The 20,418-nt window shown below is 36.1% G+C and overlaps 2 protein-coding genes and 1 pseudogene across 3 annotated transcripts in view; 2 read left to right on the forward strand and 1 right to left on the reverse strand.

The window, feature by feature from the left end:
- The window catches only part of LOC143898783 (uncharacterized), a 30,313-nt gene extending 17,613 nt beyond the window's left edge, over positions 1-12,700 (forward strand). Inside the window, exons 2-3 of the mRNA XM_077408503.1 lie at positions 11,753-11,853; positions 12,449-12,700. Coding sequence (XP_077264629.1) covers positions 11,753-11,853; positions 12,449-12,607 — 260 coding nt within the window. The 3' untranslated portion in view covers positions 12,608-12,700. The remainder of the gene's footprint in view (positions 1-11,752; positions 11,854-12,448) is intronic.
- Positions 26-20,404, reverse strand: LOC143898764 (tyrosine-protein phosphatase non-receptor type 1). Of its 2 annotated transcripts, XM_077408452.1 has the most exons (9): positions 19,890-20,403; positions 8,918-9,079; positions 8,563-8,822; positions 8,214-8,439; positions 7,981-8,133; positions 7,519-7,696; positions 7,212-7,413; positions 7,021-7,131; positions 26-286 (listed from the first exon to the last, which is right to left on the reverse strand). In XM_077408452.1, exons 1-9 carry the CDS (start codon positions 19,983-19,985, stop codon positions 223-225), a joined length of 1,452 nt encoding a protein of 483 aa, XP_077264578.1. In that variant the 5' UTR covers positions 19,986-20,403; the 3' UTR covers positions 26-222. The 2 variants fall into 2 exon arrangements, with proteins under 2 accessions (XP_077264578.1, XP_077264577.1); XM_077408451.1 differs by having other exon boundaries at positions 191-7,131; positions 19,890-20,404.
- On the forward strand, positions 14,319-14,977 carry LOC143898857 (uncharacterized; annotated as a pseudogene).
- Positions 20,405-20,418: the final 14 nt, after the last annotated feature.

Below are 20,418 nucleotides of genomic sequence, written 5' to 3' on the forward strand. Positions count from 1 at the left end.
TATTAAATATAGTCCAGGTCTCGAGAGTTCGCGAAAACAAATATGCATACATCATATTTCTGTGTAGCAAACAGTCTGATTTATTTATTTCTATTAAGTAGTTTTATATTGTACTGAAACAGATTCTCCATGTCTGGTATGGTTCTCTTTAAAGTATGACAAGGCACACAACGGAGAATTATTCTATGGAAGGACGGTTTTTTCTTTTTTTTTTCTTTCAATTTAGATGGTGGATTCGGCCTCCTTGTGCACAGATTCGCCGCTTTCGGTAGTTTCGCTTTTTGATCTGAAAGAAATCATCAGATAAGGATCTCTACGGGCTTAGTTAGACGTGAAAGACTAAGTACGAAATGACAAACGAGGGTAAAATAATTTGCGCTGGGTAATAATTCGAGGGGGACTGTATCGCTCATAAATATATATGCAAATGTCTCGGGATTTATGCGATTTGAGAATCTCGAATCCAGATTGCAAGATAGGACAGAATCGGGATCGTCTGGGATCATTTAAATCGATCCGTTTATTTCGAAAATGATATAACTTTAATTCTGCAATATCACGAATTGACAATTTATAAAAAAAAAATGCAATTTTTAATGTTGTATTTATAATTTTCGAAATAAACGATTCAATCACTCAACTCTGAGGTAGAGAAAGATATCAATAACCGATGTACTATTATCATTAGCTATCAGCAATTCGTACATTTACGAAAATGAGATTCGTGGCTAATTCAAAATAATATTCAAACACTGATACTAGTGCAGCCGTTATTGTCGCCGAGAGACTAATCTAATTGGAAAATAATATGCGTACCAAGAGTCGCCAATTATCAACATTGCTTACGAACCAAAATCGAACACGCTAGTCACAAATAAAATATATAGATGCAAAACATGGTGATTTTTATTAAGATTTTAAGGTACTCCTGGTAAACACCGAATTTTTTTGATGGATCATCGGGCATTAGAACGAAACGTACTAAACGAAATATTCCTACAAATTTAACGAATAATCAATAATGTACTACATTAATTGTAATCAAATTTATGTCTTTCTAATATAAGGATATAAACAAAAGGAAGTATATTCGATTAAACAATTTGAGATGCCTTCGCCATGATTGTCTGGGATTTACTATACTTGCGTCGATGATTCGTAAAAAAACATCTGTATTACCTGAATCCATAGTACATGAATCCGGACTCTCCACAGAAATGTATTTTGCGAAAATAAGTTCGCGGTGAAAAATGCACAATTGTAAGAATTACGTGCTTTAAATTTATGGTGCTTAATTATTTATTTACAATGCGAAAGATTCTACTCTCACAACGCTACTTCGAGTTGTGTAAAATATCTGCCAAGTACAGCCTCTAGAATGTGTTCTCGTAGGAGGGAACCATTTCGAACGAATAAGCGGCCTGATGCACGCGCGTATTCGCGAGAGCATTGATTTTGCCGTTTCGTTACTTTTGTTATAAATAATTTTATTGTATGCAAATCTTCATGTGTCATTCAATGCCTATCCGTGTAACTCGTCTCTCGTGAAATTCAGGCGAAAGAGAGGAACGGTTTAACGTTGCGATCTTCAGCTAATCATATCAGCTAATTATATGTAAGTAGATAGATCTAATCTGATACGTCCGATAATTAGAACTCAACGAATAATGCTTGTTTGTTAACAAAGAAATATTAGAGAGAATAAATTTTCTAGAAACAAAAATATTTCTAAAAAAATACGTATTTCACTCTTCAAAAAATTAATAAGACTTTATATTTAAAAGTGCTTAATAGTTTCAGATAATTTGTAGAATTTTGCTAGTAATTTGTGCAGCAAATTGAGACAATACTCTACGCGCTTCGCTCCTCTCTTCACCTATTTTCTAATTTTCTTTCTTTTCTTTACCCAATTCTTTCTTTCACACACGCTTCCAGTTTCCGTTTTCCTTCTTTTACTCTGTGTGTGTGTGCATTCAGTTTTCTATACATTAAAATACCATTCGACGCTATAATTCTACAACGATACATCGTAAATGTAACTACAGTTCGAGTTGTGCAAGATGCAGAATGGACTAGAGAAATATTGCCCTTACCGACGTTGTGCGATTTTTTTATCGGTTATTTTTTTAAATCTTCGAAATACTTTTAATATATGTAAGTATCAAAACAACGTAAGAAGAAATTATGTTCTTCTACATAATCATCTCAACGCATAGCCAGATTTTGTTTTGATTCTATTAGTGAATTTTACAAATTTTTCTTGCAATTTTTCGTTTTCTACCTATACGATCTTTGATAGAATTAAAAAAAAAACTATAAAAATAAATTGTTTATTTTGCAAGATTGATAGTCGATTAATCGCACAAGCGTACAGTTTTCTCCACCTTCACATACTTTTGCCTTAATCCCTTGAAAAGCACGATCACAGTTATCTATTTTTCATATTGAGATAAGTCCATGTTTTTTTTTCGCGTCGATAATCAACGATTGATAACCGTCAGTAACTGTAAAAAGGCCCCGTCGTATATAAATAATGCAATATGTAGATTAAACAACCATGATTTATAAAATGTATGCTCTTGCTGGTGCGCTTCTAAGAATCAAGGGTCGTCAATTTTCTCTGTCTCGCCATTCTTACATCTGCCTAATGTGTACACTCGATTCTTATTATTATTAATCCGGCTGCCAAGCGTATCGATCGAATCGTAAACGTTCGATATCGCCACGATGATCCACATATATTGCTTTAAATTGGAGACGTAAGTTCCTGCGGCTGTCACAATTTCCTTGCGCAAGATCAAGTGCGCCTAGAGTTAATGAGATAAAATCGATTCTACTCGAGAATAAGTTCGACTTTATCGCTCGCATTCCGTCGTTACCCTGATACACGATCGCTCGGCAATCCGGAGATTATGGTAGATTGATTGATTCAAAATGGTCTTTCTTTATAGGACCTTAATAAAAAAATTATTATAATAAGAATTTTCATAATCGAGCAAGACCTGCATTTCCATTACAATTATTCTATGCCAGAGATGTCTTGCCAATTTTTACGATTAAGGAGCTTAGTTTTTTGTTGAAAAAAAACCCCCAAGTTTTTTATTACCAAAGATAATGCGTTAATCACAAAAATTCTGTGCGAATTCTGTCATTACGAAAAAAATAAAATAATTGAGAAAAGCGATATTTTTTGCCTTAAATATAGTGGGAGCACCGAAAGTGCCATTTTGAGTAAATCAATCTAAGATTTACTAGATAACTATCTATTTATATATTGTCGGGTAATAAAAACGGCTCGCTTCCACGGTGACTATGCTCTTCCAAAAAGGGGAGAAGTCGCTACCGTAACACTATTCACCGATCGCTCTGGTTTCCCCTCCCTCCCCTTGTTTGTACGAGTAGGCACTTAGCTATGTTTCTGTGTTTTTTGTTTGTATGTAACGTTATATCTATTGTATGCACACGAGTAGTATAAAAGAATGCGTCGCCGGATTTGCTCTTTCATGCCTTGTCCGATGCTGAATGTGAAGTCCATATAGATACTTTTTCAAAGGCTTATAATTAGATCACGTATAAAATCAGATTGTCATACCTAATATAATCGGCAAGAAAAAAACGGTTTTCTCTAATGTAAAACGTTACAATAAAAATGAAAAATACTACTTTAAAATTTAAACCGGGGGGAAATTCAATTTCTAATGGTAATGCGAAACCGCATTTTCCCGAATAGTGCTTCGATGAGTGTAGTTGCACGATCAACATCGGTGGCTGCTCTCATCGTTCCTTCACTCTCTCATACACGCGCTTCTCATCTCGTGTCCACGCACGCACGCACGTACGCACGCACGCACGCACGTCGGAGCGCACATCGGTTTTGGAACTTTTAATTAGCACCGTGTCTTCGTGACCTGTAGATTTTCATGAGCGTATGTCTCACTTCCGGGAGCTTCGCGCGATCGCCAACAATAGGAGAGATGAGCGTCTGCGATCGTTCGTCTCGGTTCTTTTTCATGCGTAAAACGGCGGATGGATAATTGCGAATCATGTGCCGTCCTCGAAATTTCGACACATCTTCGATTCAATTTCAAGACGCATGGAAAGATCTCCACGCCATGGTGCGCTTCGCTTAAGACGTGATAACGATCGTCACGAGATTAATCGCGCCGTTTCCTTATTTCAATCGAATCGTCGCAGACTGCGGTTTTACACTTACATAAATAATATCTCGATAAAAATTAGATAACAATAGTATATTAGTGCGTAAAGTTAAAACGTGTTGTTGACAATAAGAATACTGCATATCCCCTCGACATCGTGTTTCACGTAGATTGCTCTCGCTCCCTTTCCGTTCTCCATTCAATTTCTTTTGCAACGTTCTATAACGTACATAATCACGCGAAGACGAGCACGTCGATATGCGCAAGTACGACGTGTCTGAAAACCTCGTTGGGAGATCGTGCTCCAACGGTGTGTAGTAACGTACAAAAGTAAAAAATACGCTTTCAGCGACGCACACCTTTTGAAGACGTCGCGACGCACATTTTCTCATCACGCTTTTATCTTTGGATTGGAACACGATCTGACAAGTCTTTCTCTCAAAGTGGCTTATATAAAAGCTCGACTTAAGAAATACGCGGGCTTAACTTTCGTTATTTCACCGCTCGTTTATTTCCCCCACCTTCTGTCCTCCTAGAAGTCATTAGACGTACTCAGTCTTTATCCGCAATGCTCAATGCACAGCTTGCAACGTACGCTGTTGGGCAATGAGCTGGAATTCACATTTTCTAAGATTTCGTTTTAAACCCATTCCAACTTCTCTCTAACAATGAACGTAACTTTATTACTAAATTTTCGAAGTTTAATGAGGATATTGAGATAAATGCATAAATAGGATTCGATTTAAAGATTCGAAGCGAGAAAATATCACGGAAATCTACTAATAACTCTTGGAAATAACACACTTTGCCTGTTTATAGCATATTTCTGTCTTTTCTTTTACTGTTACCAACGATTTCTATATCAAACTAAAAATTCGTGATATCCTTTTTGCAAATTATTTAATAACAGAAAGAAAATAAAAATAATTTATCAGCAAAAATTCTCCTGACATGGGAAATTCAATCTTTTTGCATGATCGCATCTAAGATAATTCCTTTTGTAAGCGTAAGAAATTCGAAGCTATTATTGATACATCAGGAATGTCTTGTTGCAGATTAAAATAATTGATTCTATGATCTATCATCGTGCAAATAGGATTCGCGTGAACAACAGCAAATTTATATGAGTTATATCAGTAATACAATATAATATCAAATATTATATTGTATATTAAACTATCAGTAATTGCACTAAATATTATCATCCCAGATAGCGATTTGCATGAGATATAACATTCTCTTGTAACAAAAAATGAAAATAAAAAGATTGCAAATAAGAAAAAAGTATATCTTACTCATAGCCAAACAATAAAAAATTTAAAGTTTATCATGAAAAACATTTTTGAACTTTTTTGTGAAGTGTTAATGTATAATATACGCATAATCTAAATTTTCATAAATGATTTTGATACAGGACAGTAGAATCTCTCCAATCAGCAATTAAAAAGATTTATCTATGAAACTGCAATAAAATCATTTAACAAATTCTTTCTAGGCCTATCACTAATATATCCATTTAACACGCTACTAAAGAAACTGAATAGATTATTTCCAGATCATTGAATCTATATTTTCATTTAAAAAATGAAGATTATGTGCCTATAAACTCTATATTCTAAACTTCCAAACAATGTAACACATAAACTTACATTATTTGAAAACATGAATTAAAGTGATAAATTGTGAGGATGATTTGGAAATAAGTTTTTCATCCTAGCTCTTCATTCGGAACTAGATTTTGGTGAAATATTAACATCAAGTTTATTCATTTAGAAACGGTTAAACGAAAACCACAGATATAATCTGTCTTCTTTCTTTTGCTTATTTATCGTCATATTAAGTAAATAATAAGAAAAAGAACTAAATCAAATTTAGCTACATAGAAACATATCTATTCGCGGGGAACAGCAAAGCTACTCGACAATTAAATTGACTTTTCGCTTAATTCAGTTTTATATATCTGTGATTTTCATTCTGTGTTTATGTTTATTACTATATGAGCGTTAAATAAAAAGATCAGATAGTCGAAATTTATGCAAATCCACACAATCATATATTTATAAAGTTATATGATTATATTGTGATATAGCATTGCATATTAGTTCTTGAGTAAATATTTTACCTACAAGAGTAATTTACCTGGATAGTTAACACAATTCTTCAGGTATGTTTATATTTTATCTACAAGAATTGTGTGGTAAAATTTAACTTATCTTCATTAATAACGTTTCTTCCATAAACGCGTATGCGTAATAAGCTATTCGTTTCTTGTAGCAAATGTAATAAAAGAATTGTGAAAAGAACATATACATATTCTAACATTCTAGATACTCATAAAATAAATCACAATATAAAAATACAAATCGAAAGTTCATCTCCTTTTCTGCTTCATCCGTTTCCATTCTTGTTCTTACTACTCAAATATGCAATAGTGCAATTCAAAATTGTACTATCTTGCACTTCTTAGCATTGTTTTTCTTCTATTTTTCTCTATTTCTTTTTCCTTTTGCTCATTTTTTCAATAATGGAGCCAGTATCGTTTGCGGTATTGCTGGCGATGTGATTCTACTGGCGATCGTATGATACGAAAATCTTTTATTTAGTTACTCTCTCGAAGATGTTTTTCAACCAAAATTAGGTCATTAAAACTTCGCAATAAAATCGCGTATTAAGAATAACTTTCTTCGTTTATGCGAGTCATCGAAATGTTACTGATAGTTCGAAAGGTGATATATACGTACGTACGACATCTTTAAATATGATACGATAAATCTAACTACGCATGTACATATAGTAACAGATCGCTATGATACCCCCACCGATCCCAATCCCTAAGCTTATTTTAAGGGGGTAAAATAATGACCTCTTGAATTTCTGCCTTTCTTCCATCTCCTTCTGCCGGCGTTTCATCTCACGTACTTGTGTCGCTAGTCGTTCTTTCTTTTCCGTTTTGCGCCGACGTACTTCCCCTTTCCTGTTTTAAGAGAATAAAATTTATGATCATTAACATAACCATTAAATAATTTGCGTTTGTTACTAAAGGACGTTACTTACGCGTCTAAATTGGACGGAGAATTGTTTGTTACAATAGAGTTCTCAGCGTCGTCGGAAAGAGTTTCGTCAAGTACCGTGCCATCGTTTAAGTTTTGTTCATCTACACAATTTGTAGCAGATGTAGATAGATTTGCATCAGATAATTCTACATGATTTGGTGGTTCACTTGGTAGGGGTTTATCAGGTGGTCCACCTGCTTCATCTGTAATTGACATATTCTTTTTTATTAATGTCACCTATTATGGCATAAAAACCATTTAAAACCATTAAAACAATTTTTATTTTACAACGAGAAAGAGAGAAATACCGTTATCAGTCGAACCATCCGAGCTTAGATCTGCCATCATACTACGCGTTAAAGATTCTCCTCTTGGAGGTGGTAGAGGAGGAGGTTCGTCGTCTTTTTCTAATGGATGGTTACTTTTATTATTCATCTCGTCATAAGTCGTTATTATTTCATCATGAGTTATTTCGTTGTTAAGATCCTGTAAAACGTAATAAAATGTAAAATGCAATAAATCGATGATTAAATTTTATTACAATAATTTACTATCAAAATAATTTTGTTGAAACCATTTTCTTATCTAAAACGTATTATTTAATAAAATCAGACATACTTTGCAAAAAAAGAATGCACCGATACTCATGTTCGTTAAAATATCAATATAGAAAAAAACATTGTAAAATTCAAAACTATTATAATCGTTACCATAATCTATTCGTTAGACAATAACACTGTGTGACTATTGATGATTGTGTGACTACTTACCATGTTATCGAATGGCAATTGTTTTGCTCCCTGAATGATGGCAGCATATGAAAAACAAAGTTGTTCGGGTGTTTGTATCAAGCCCATACGAGATCGTCTCATTGCCAACAATTCATGCCGCACATCCAAGGCGTTTAAACCACATTTTTCAATCTACAATAAAAGAACAAGTGATTAATGATTGCCAAAGCAGTTTCCTGCAAATTAGATATCGTTTGCCGCGTTTCACATACCAGTACTAAGCATGCATCAACCAAGCAAAATGTTCCCGATCTTCCTATTCCTGCGGAACAATGAACAACGGGTGGGCCAACATTTTGATCTAATGCTCCTGATTTCCTGACATCTGCCAAGAAGCGTAAAAAGGCCGTTGGACGTTGCGGTACTCCAAAGTCTGGCCAAGTGGTATAATGAAAATGTAAGATTTCCCTACTGTCGTTACTTTCCAAGTCCGTTATACTGTAGATAAGTTAAAAACATTAAATACATATGCTTATGCAGAAAAATTAAGAACGATTGCTAATTATAAAGCAAATCTCGATGAGACTATGATACAGTTAGCAATACATGTATTTCCCTTACCGTAATGTTCTAGTAGTATAATCCGACGATTCTTTCATGCTGATATAATCCACTTTTATACCGACATCTTCGAACGTCATAGTGGGTTTTACATCGTCCAATGGGAAATATTGATGACATTTGATTTGGTTCTTCTCGATTACCTTGTTTAACATCAATACGCCTCTACTATTTTGCTCCCATACCATTAGCCAAAAGTGACTGACGGTATTTGGCAAGGGTCCTTGCGTCAAGATATATTGCCTTTCAGCATGATCCACCTATGTGCAGACAAATCATGTAGTAATATACTTGTCTTATCATTACCAGTCGCTTATACTATGCTATGAAATAACTTGTAACGTAACATATTTACCCGTATAAGATTGGCGTGAATATAATCGCATACACCTCTTTTAAGTATAATTCTAGTGTGATCGTACGGCGCTACATCTCTGTAGCGATTCAAGGTTTTGTTCTGTGGTTTTTTTGATTCGTTGCATGTATAATCAAAAGATTCACACTCGCTACGTATGTTCTGCAAAATATTAAAAAGCTATTACAAAGAAACATTTGTCTTACAAGTAAATAAGACTAAATTGAACACGTTAAAGATAAATATGAATAGAAATTTGTACATATTTAAAATTTCAAAGTTTAATTTTGCTGCTGATTTTCAATACATATTCAGTTATTAACTAATTTAATTAATTAACATAATCGCATATCTCACAATATTATTGCTCCAAAATGTACAATATAATTGCAAATCAAGTCTGATGTACAAACCCACAGCAAATAATAATGTTTACTTGTACATTACGATCAAATTACTGGTTAATATATTAGATGATTGCATAAGTTCGTGCCCGATTTTCATAGTTGGCATTAAAGTTATTGCGTAGCTAAGTTCAGATGATTTCGTTTGGTAATTGTTGCCTGCACCGAATAGGTGACAAGACTGACAAGTGTCTTGTTTCACTTTAGCGTCGGGCATCGTTCAGATAATGGTGATATTGAAATCTGCCAAACCACTTTTTGACTGTCCAGAGAGCAGGAGCACGGTCCAAATAAACGCTCTGAATGTTTTTTTGTGCAGTCTCAACACTCACGCCTTTTCGAAATTCGTATAGCATTACATGCCGCGCAAATGCACCTTTTCATTCTCCATATTTAATAATTTTTCTTATATGCACAAATGAATTTATCTGAACAATGCCTGACGCTAAAGCACGCTAAAGTGAAACAAGACACTGTCACCTATTCAGTGCAGGCAACAATTACCAAACGAAACCATCTGAACTTAGCCACGCAATAATTTAATGCCAATTATGAAAATCGGGTACAAACTTATGCAATCATCCAATATATGGATTAGACAAATTAGATCAATTAGATAAATTAGATGTTGTATTCGAGTAACAAGAAATATTGCGCTTTTGTTGCACATTCTAGCTAGTACCAGAGAGAAACCTGAGAGAGGCCATCCCGGCATTTTTCGTCAATTTTTCTGTGTCACATTTTCCGACGCGCACCCTGATAAAGTGCGTATCAACTACGTCGTTTCGCTCGGTAACCGCACATGGTTTGCGTCCGTGCTAATGGTTCGTGTCCGAACTAGCCAGTTAGTGGGGATATGCTGCGGCCTCGCTCGGCCACGCTCGGCCGCGCTCGGCCGCGCTCGGCCGGCCCGGCGCCTCGGCAAGCTTCGAGCGAGGAGAGAAGGACAGACATACGATTTACGATTTACTGTCTCCGTCTATGACTGCTAGCTGCCTTGGCACGCGCCGGCTATGCGACGTTGCCACGATGCCACGCATTTCGGATATCGCGTACGGTGTCTCGCCGAGTGCCGAATCTCGAGTTGTTAAATATATATATATATATATAATTTATTAACATAAAAATTAAAATTTGTTAACGTAATACTATTTTTGTTAAGTAAGGAAGGAAAGGATTTTTAGGAGTCAGAGGAACAGCTACGCATAAATAAAATATATCACCTATATGTATATTAATATTGTTATTTTATTTCAAAGTAAATTAAAAGAAGTACGATATAAAAGTATGATATAAAAGTTATATATTATTTCTCATAGTAATGAATTTGGAATGAGGATGAATTTATGTTGTAAATATATGATAAATGTACAATGATGTTGAAAACAATCTCCAGTCCCCTACAACTTCCTTACTTTCCACTAACATATCCGTATATAAGGAAAATTTTCTACGCGATTAGATGACATATACATTTCAACATTCATTTCCGATAGAAGCAGCAGCATGTAATCTTGAAAATCTTCTTTAATTAAGAATTGTTGTGTAAACTACATTTTTTTGCACTTAAAGGAAGTGCTGCATTTTAAAAACCTGCACAGCTACAATTTTCCATAAACATTCTATATGCTTTTTGCGCTAGATTACAATTAAATAAAAGAAAAGATTTTGCACTAAATATTATGTACGATAATTCATTAACCTTTAATATTAATACATTAGTTAATCTTTATATTAATATAATAATGATTTAAATAACTGATCGATATCAACACGTTTAAAGTTTTCAGTCGGTTTATATAAACGTTTAATCGTAGTTTCTCGGCCGTTTGACGCGAAACATAAGAAGCGCGATAATAGGCGAATCGTTCATTGACTGCGAGAACAGTCAGCAAGCGTGACGGCCGCGACGAGCTTTACGGTTATAGTTGTGAATATTTTTTGATATTTCGCTATTCGTGCACGGTTCTGTGCAACTTGGTACAGAGAGAATCTTATCTCTTAACGAGATTAGTGTACTTCGCAACACTAATCACCTTGACAGCGTGCCGCTGTCTCATCCGACGCGATTAACTCTAAACACCATTGCGTGGTCGTGAGCACTAAGCGTGTGTTTTATCGTGTCGGTTTGAAGATCTGTGTACTTCTCTCGTAACACATAAACAGCGTGTCGCTGTCTCATCCGACGTGAGATTAACTTTAAACAGCATTGCGTGTTCGTGCGCGTGTGTTTTATCGTGTCGGTTTTGACATTCTTTTCTTTTTTTTTTTTATTTTTCTTTTTCTGTTTAAAAAGTGTTCTTACATTTATTTTTAGATTAGTGTTTTTAAATACATTTTAAGTATATTTATATTTATTTCATAATTTTATATTAACAATAATAATACAATGTCGAGTGAGTGCCGTGTAACTCGTACTTTTGATATATAGGTGTATGTACAAAGACTGTACGAATACGAGACCTTCTAAGCGCCTATTTAGATTTCCAATGCCAAAGGATGCGAGATACGAAATATGGATACGTAATACAGGTAGGTTGTTGGAGAAAAAATATTATTTTTTAATATATTGTTATGCTGACAAAGGAAGATCTGCGTATGTATATATCGCGACAATTATAAATATGTCGATATTAAGACCTCGGGTTTTTTGCGATAAAACATACTATATTACGTTAAAAAGGGAATGATCTAACCTTATTAAACACGGATTTTGTCTAATTTATAACATGTATTACTAAGCTTCCACTAATGAACAATAACAAATATTTATTTATTGTAATCGTCACAACGTTTCGACTGTTGGTTTTGGTCAATTATAATTGTCACGATGTTTTTGATTATTAGTTTTAGCCCTTTTCAATCTATTTAACTTTTAATGTTAACAAACAACCTTTCTTTTAAATCACAATAAAGAAAAGGGCGATGTTTATTTTTTCAGTTACATATAATAATTACTGTCTCATTAAACAAGGTTCGAGAAAGTGATTGAAGACTTTTCGACTTTACTTTGTATTATAAATGTTAATATTGGGCGCGATTTACCAAATTGCATTGCAATGTCACTTTTTTTAAATAAACATGTAATCGTAATTTTAATATGTAGTTTCTTATATTTCTGTTGCAGGAAATACTAAATTGGAGGAATTTTCTTCCGCTACCCTTCGATCGGCATCATTGTGCGAGGATCATTTACTGCTACGTGCTTTACAAACGCCACAAAAGAACGATTGATACGGAATGCTATACCAATTCCATACAAAAACACAGGCTCTTCCGCAAATAATGAAAATGTTGAAATTGAACAGAGAGTGCAGACGAATTATACAGCAGCATTTTTCACTCGATAATGAAAACATGACATTAGAAGAACAATTGCCTGAACAGTCTGCATTGCGTACGTATAAACGTGCTAATTTAAATTTTGATGTAACTTGCGGAAGAGGAAAATATAAGGAAGGGTGCATCTCGAGCCACCTATGTCACCCACAAATGATCAACGCCAAGATAATGCACGCAAACAAATATAAAGATGCACAAATAATCAAAGATCTAAAGATGGAAAATCGACATTTGCAAAAACAATTAAGGCGCCAAAAATTTCTCATGCAACGTATGTCGAAAGTAAAAAGGAGACTAAAGAAACATTAAAGAAGACTAAACAACATTAAAGAGAGCAAAGAAACATTAAAGAAGTCGACTAAACAAACATTAAAGAGAGTAAAGAAACATTAAAAAAATTAATAAATGAACAAGAACTGCAGTCCTGTTGCAAAAAGCATGATTCATTTGCAACTGCATAAGCCACGTACAAAATATTACAGAGGAAGAAAAAAATGCTGTCCAAACAGCTGTACTATTATTCAGCCGCAGCATTTTTGTCGCTTAAAGAAAGCTGGTTGTAATTTTCCTGGACAGCGAACAATTAGAAGATGGATAGAAGAATATGATGTACAAACCAGGATTTGTGATATTATATTTCACAATTAAAAGAAAAAATTTCGAAATTACCAGAGGAAGAAAGAGCGTGTGCTTTAAAATGGGATGAAATGAGTATAAAGAGCTGGGAAGAATATTCTTCGAAATTGGACAAAGTAGAGGTCTAAGAGATTTGGGACCTCTAGGTAGAACAGAAAGAACGCAGCTAAATGCGTCTTCTATTTTGCCTAGATAGCTTAAATGCACGTCATCCATGGCGACAACCTCTTGCGTATTTTCTTCCAGGTAAGTGCATGAAATCAACTGAAATAGTTGAGATACTACAAATATGTGTTAGACAAGTTTTGAATGAAACGGGTGCTGATGTGCAACTCGTTACGTGCGATCAAGGGTACCAGTAACCAACGCCGCTTATAGTGAACTCGGCGTTGAGGTACACAAACCATTTTTTTTTTACAATAATAAAAAAATAGCATGGCTTCATACGATTTCCCGCACTAGTTAAACGATTAGCGAGTTATTTTAGAACGCATGATAAATTATATGCAAAGGAGAAATAATTGCATCATATTCCGATTCGTAAAGACTTGGAGTATCGATAATGCTACAAAAGGAGGCTCAAATTTATTATCCCATATAACACGGGCACACATTCGTCCGAACAATTTTGAGGCAATGAATGTTAAAAGAGCCTTTCAGTTATTTAGTAATAGATTTGCAGCTGCAATAAAAAACAGCCGGCGATGGAAAAGAATTGAGTTTCAAAATACGTGGAAAGCGTCAGCTGAATTGCAGAGAAGATGAATAGTATATTTATGCTTGCAACTCTTACAGCCTGTTACATTTGGTGGGGAAACGGCCATTGTCACAGAAAAATCCCGATATTATAATGTTATTGACTGACTTTGTGCAGTGGTCTTCAGAATGGTCCAAAAATCCCAATAAAATAACTAAAGTTCCTTGCTTCAAAGGTTTCGTAATACAGTACAAGCTATTCTTAATCTGTATCAGGAATTTGCAAGTAAATATGAAGGATTTGAACTTGCAACAGGTTTATGTAACCAAGATTCGGTAGTAGAACATTTTTTTTCAAAACTTCGGCAACGCGGAGGATTCAATCCTAATCCAACCGCAAGAATGGTCCGACTGTCATTCAGACATATTCTTTCCACAGGTTATATTCAGACGAGTGACAAAGGCAACGTGCAATGTCCGGAGACTGAGACCCTATTAATCAACCGAATCAGACAACTAAAAGGGTTGAAATAATATGAATGCAAACGTTCCTTTTCTTGATGACGATGATGCTGATGCTGATTATCCAGAATATTTATCAGAGACATTCTGGAAGAAATGGGTGATATGGACACCGAAAATGAAAATACACTTGGTAATTATGATGAAAATGCTATTACATTTTTTGCAGGGTATGTGGCACGACGATGTATTCAAAAAAATAATTGTGATGACTGTCGTACAACAATGTCGAAAACACCAATGGATGATGCGACGGCTAATGAAAAATATATTGAATATCGTGAATATCCGAACGCAGACGAAGATGCTCCAACAGTCACGAAATTAGTTCGACCAACAAGCCTTTTTAACGAGATCATCAAAACGCAATTAATGGCTTTTAATAGTACATGGCAACGTCACTGGTCATCTACACAAGTTCTTCAGAAATTGTAAACGAGGGTATGTATGCAACCAATAAAATGCATGCTGGATGGTTTGACACTAATGAAAAGTGTTACATCATCGCATGCAAGCATTAAAATTCTTAATGACAGTTAAATATATTCCCGTACACGGTATAATAATGGTGCTGCAAAAGCAATAAATACAGCTAATAGAAAATTAAAAAACTTGTCGAACAAATAAAAAGTATAAAAGTATAACTAAGTAATGAAAAGTAAAAGTAATAAAAGTAAATATATAAAGTACTAAATTAAAAGATATACGAAGTCGAGAAGTTAAAGTAAAAGAAAAAAGTAACGTAGAACGTATAAGATTAATATATATATTGCAAATTAAAATACATAATATTTTCTTGAATATTTTGTTATTATTAGTATCTTGTTAATGTCATTATGTTCAGTAATATAACGGCATGGTAACATGATGTTGCATCTACAATGAGTACGTTGAGTATGAATTTTGCACATCATGCTACGTTACCGCAAATATTACTTTTCAGTAATAAGACAAAGTAATATGAATTTCTCAGTGTCATGGAAGATCGCAATCACAGTTGAAGTAATTGCATAAATCTCATAGACTAGCAAATCTATCACGGACTAGAACAAAAAGTTGTAATGCGATCATGCTGTGAAATTGAGAAATTATATCTATTTTCTTATTACCAATGACATTCTAAAAGATACGAATAATGATACAAATATTTTAAGGAAATACATTAATTTTTGTTATATTACACGTTGACACACGGTATTCAATATAATTACACCAGGGCAAAGTGCAACACGAATACCGTGCAACATATAACATATGACATTCCAAATTATATTACAGTGATTTTTATAAATCACTACAAAAAGAAATGCCATAAATACAATTTTATAAATTGTATTCTTATTAAAAAATAAATTGTATAATTTAACAGGAAATTTACTTGTAAATTTCCTCGTGATAAGATATGCTAGTCCTTGATTTATGCAATTATTTCGACTGTGATTGCGATCTTTGCGTCATGCTCATAAGTGTCAACCAGAATTACATTTTCCTCCTTACACTTTTATTTCAATATACGTTTAACGTTACATATAGTAAAGGCCTAAGTACAAAGACTGTCGTAACTTGTTCTCATCAAAATTGCTCATAGTATAAACAACAGAGTACATACCATAAGTCATAGAATAGAATCTGAAACGTACGATAATTTAATGTAATATTATGTTTAACATCAGATAACATTTAAAAAATTGTGAAATGTAATGCAAAAATAAAAAAACATTTTTCTGTAACATTATTTATATTAAAAGATATTTTACAAGTTATTTCAAATGAAACTACTACCTGGATTTGGGAATAACAGATATATATTTAAGATTATTTTTGCCATTTCTTGTCAAATATATACGACAATATAACAATAACGTATGCACACTTATTGGCCAAGCCAGGTATTGTGGTATTATTAATTTAAAACCTATTCTATCCATAGTACTCCTATAATATTTTCTCGTTATCCACACAAGTTTAAAATACATTAACTTTTCCATAGTTTAAATATATACATAAATGACATAAGTTGAGAAGCCTTTTTTTTCACGTTTGGCAAGACGGTAAGTATCATTACTTTTTTCTTTTCAAAGTTTTTTCTTAATAGTTATATTGTTAAATAAATTCCACTTTTCTTATTGCGTTAACTCCTTTGCGCAAAAGTTTACTGCTGTACAAAAGTTGGTGCACGATTTTTCGATTAATTATCTTGTACTTAATTTTATATACATATAATAACGTTTAACACATAGTACACTTATTGTTAGTGCTAGAACTAGATCGTGGTATTACATTCTTATTTTATGGGTTGTCTACGTATGTGTATATAAATAGTTAAGCACAAATGGCGTAGCATATAACTTCATTCTTCGGTCCACTGGAGCGGTCAGTGGATCGTCGCGTAGGGAACGGATAGGCTCCGTTAAAAAAGGCTCCGCCTACTGTAGCGAGAGCGTTTCGTGTACGCTGAGATGCAATTGCTTCGAAGCCATTGATACGGCTGCCATGGCTGTAAGAATGTTTGCAACAGTACTGTGTTGCGTCAACAGAAAACTGTTATTGTAATCTCTTTTTATCTCTGCTCTCTCTTCACATTTACTTTTAACGTGATGGCAAAATATCAGAGGCAAATAAATATACTTAATATTTATCAATAACATATATATACCATGTGAAATCAGTGAAATAGGGATTTATATATCGCATTGAAGATCGATACGGATTAATATAATATGTATAATGTGTTACAGTTTACACATAAAATGTATACTTTTTAATTTAACCTTTGCACTTCCGTAATGTAATAAACGTGTCAAGTTGCAAATCGATACGTTGCGGAGTCTTTCCTGGAGAAAATCCTGAATAAAGACTATACTTTTTTACACGTTCGAAAGTAAAATGGTTCTTACAATTAGTGTGTATCATGCATTTAACAATTCTTAATTAAAGAAGATTTTCAAGATTACATGCTGCTGCTTCTATCGGAAATGAATGTTGAAATGTATATGTCATCTAATCGCGTAGAAAATTTTCCTTATATACGGATATGTTAGTGGAAAGTAAGGAAGTTGTAGGGGACTGGAGATTGTTTTCAACATCATTGTACATTTATCATATATTTACAACATAAATTCATCCTCATTCCAAATTCATTACTATGAGAAATAATATATAACTTTTATATCATACTTTTATATCGTACTTCTTTTAATTTACTTTGAAATAAAATAACAATATTAATATACATATAGGTGATATATTTTATTTATGCGTAGCTGTTCCTCTGACTCCTAAAAATCCTTTCCTTCCTTACTTAACAAAAATAGTATTACGTTAACAAATTTTAATTTTTATGTTAATAAATTATATATATATATATATATTTAACAACTCGAGATTCGGCACTCGGCGAGACACCGTACGCGATATCCGAAATGCGTGGCATCGTGGCAACGTCGCATAGCCGGCGCGTGCCAAGGCAGCTAGCAGTCATAGACGGAGACAGTAAATCGTAAATCGTATGTCTGTCCTTCTCTCCTCGCTCGAAGCTTGCCGAGGCGCCGGGCCGGCCGAGCGCGGCCGAGCGCGGCCGAGCGTGGCCGAGCGAGGCCGCAGCATATCCCCACTAACTGGCTAGTTCGGACACGAACCATTAGCACGGACGCAAACCATGTGCGGTTACCGAGCGAAACGACGTAGTTGATACGCACTTTATCAGGGTGCGCGTCGGAAAATGTGACACAGAAAAATTGACGAAAAATGCCGGGATGGCCTCTCTCAGGTTTCTCTCTGCCAGTACATACATTTGTAGATTAGTAATTTTTAAATTACAAAATCCTGATAAAGTTACGCTCACACAGACATTTGATTTTCAATATACCTATATTCAAACACTAATGCCCATTGCCATTGCCATCAATGTAGACTAACTTTAATCTCGTTTTAACTTACTTCTTATCCTTTTCTCTCTCTCTCTCTATATATATATATATATATATATATATATATATATATATATATAAGTTCTAAGATTTAGAAAAAGATGAAAAGAGCAAGTTAAACCAAGATTAAAGTTTCCTTACATTGATTGAAATGGACACAAGTACTGAATCAATTAATTATACTGAATGAATTAATATACAATAGCATATCTCATAATATTATTGCTCCAAAATGTACAATACGAACAATTACGAGTCGTTTCTCATGTTGCACTTCGGAGAAATTGTGCGGTCGCTAAATACGTACTTCCAAGTTGGAAGCCTGACCTTGACGAGTACAATCGCACGTTATACACGTGCGTGCGTCGTCGATTCTCGGCTCACCCGGGTCTCTCTCCCGTGTGAAATCCCTTTCTTTCCGCAATTTAAATCGATCAGCACCGTAAATCCACGGTGCGACTCGCGTTTTCACTCGGCGTCGGCGTCGCGCGAATCCCCCGCTAGAAGCTAAGTAGCATCCGGCGCGGCGGTAATAACGCGGCAGCCGTATCGCGTCCGGCGAATCCGCGCGTGTCTCGGGAATCGAACGGTATTACTTTACTGCCTATTGTCTCCGTGTTGACGCATGGAACGTCACGGGGCTATATACTATCGACCGTAGACACAATAAAGAAACCTTGCCTTGAACATATTCTCGTCGTACCGAGAGAGAGAGAGAGAGAGAGAGAGAGAGAGAGAGAGAGAGAGAGAGAGAGAGAGAGAGGGAGAGAGAGAGAGAAATCGCTGATCGGGGAGACCGGAGCTTCGCGAATTCGAATTGAATCCCTCATTTAGAAGCAAAAAAATATATGTACGCGTCTCAGCGTGCACATGACGTTCGCGTCCCGATCTTATCGGGACGGTTATCACCGCTCGTGCGTGAAGAAAATCCGGCTGACAATGAGTGAATCCCCCAGTGCCGGGGGATGACTCCACGGACGACGCTCGATCTCTCGGTCGAGAGACGAGAATTCTGACAGACGTGACACACGAGAGCGTTTTACGAGAGCGAGGGAAAACAAGGCGGCCGTGGAAAAGAGCGATCCCGGGGGAGCGATAACGCGGGACGCTAGAATCCGCGCGCGCGCGCGAGAGGGAGATAGAGAGCAGTCAGGAGTCAGGAGTAAGGAGACGGAAAGAGAGAGAAGGTGCGCGGCGAATTGACGAGGTACGTGAGGAGGAGCCGGCGGCACGGCGACGACGTGTGTCATGTCAGCACTCAGCCGGGAAGGCATCGGAGAATCGCGTGACTATTCCACCGCTCCGCGGAAACGGTAGCGGAAGAGCGCGTCGCCGAGCGGAAGAGCCGTTTCTCGCCCTCCCCTTCCGTCGCTTTTTCTTTCTTTCTTTCTTTCTTTCCTTCCTTCCTTCACCCGCGTGCACCCGCGTTCCTGCCTTTCTCACCTGATAGAAAGACGCCCAACCGTTCTTGGCGTTGACCTCGCGATACACGGTCTCGACGTTCATTACACTCTTGCCCGTCTCCTCGCCGCTGGTCATCCTGACTGGTCGGTCTTCCGCCGCTTCCTCGGGAATCTCGGGATCCTAGCGGGACGCAGAAATAGTAGAGACACACGCGCGCGACGCACGCACGCACGCACGCACGCACTCGCGAGGAGGCTGGGCCGCGCGCGCGGTACTCTTTTTTTCCGGCTCCCGTTTTCCTGCCCGCTCTCCACTCTCGGCTCGGCTCCTCTCGTCGCCGGGAATCAACGTGCCATGTGTCGAGCCACGATCACGTCAGCGAGTAGCGGCCCTTCGCTGTCGAACCACGCGGGAAACGTCCGGAGGCGACGACGACGGTGACGGACGACGACGGCGAGCGAAGAGTCGCGGCGATGCGAGAGCAACGGTTCCGCGAACGGCACACGCACTTAACGCACGTAGCACGTTAACCTACGGTCCGTTGTCCGTTTGCGTTGCGGCCAGGCGC

The sequence above is a fragment of the Temnothorax americanus genome, unplaced genomic scaffold, assembly GCF_048541705.1.
Source record: "Temnothorax americanus isolate GAGA-0224 unplaced genomic scaffold, ASM4854170v1 Scaffold24, whole genome shotgun sequence".
Classification (NCBI taxonomy): domain Eukaryota; kingdom Metazoa; phylum Arthropoda; class Insecta; order Hymenoptera; family Formicidae; genus Temnothorax; species Temnothorax americanus.

Coding starts and splice junctions, on each gene's coding strand:
- LOC143898764 (XM_077408451.1), bottom strand. CDS start 19,985: ATGACCAGCGGCGAGGAGACGGGCAAGAGTGTAATGAACGTCGAGACC. Junction 9,080..19,889: donor GTTGGGCGTCTTTCTATCAG/GTGAGAAAGGCA, acceptor AATATTTTGCAG/AACATACGTAGCGAGTGTGA. Junction 8,440..8,562: donor TATACTACTAGAACATTACG/GTAAGGGAAATA, acceptor ACTTATCTACAG/TATAACGGACTTGGAAAGTA.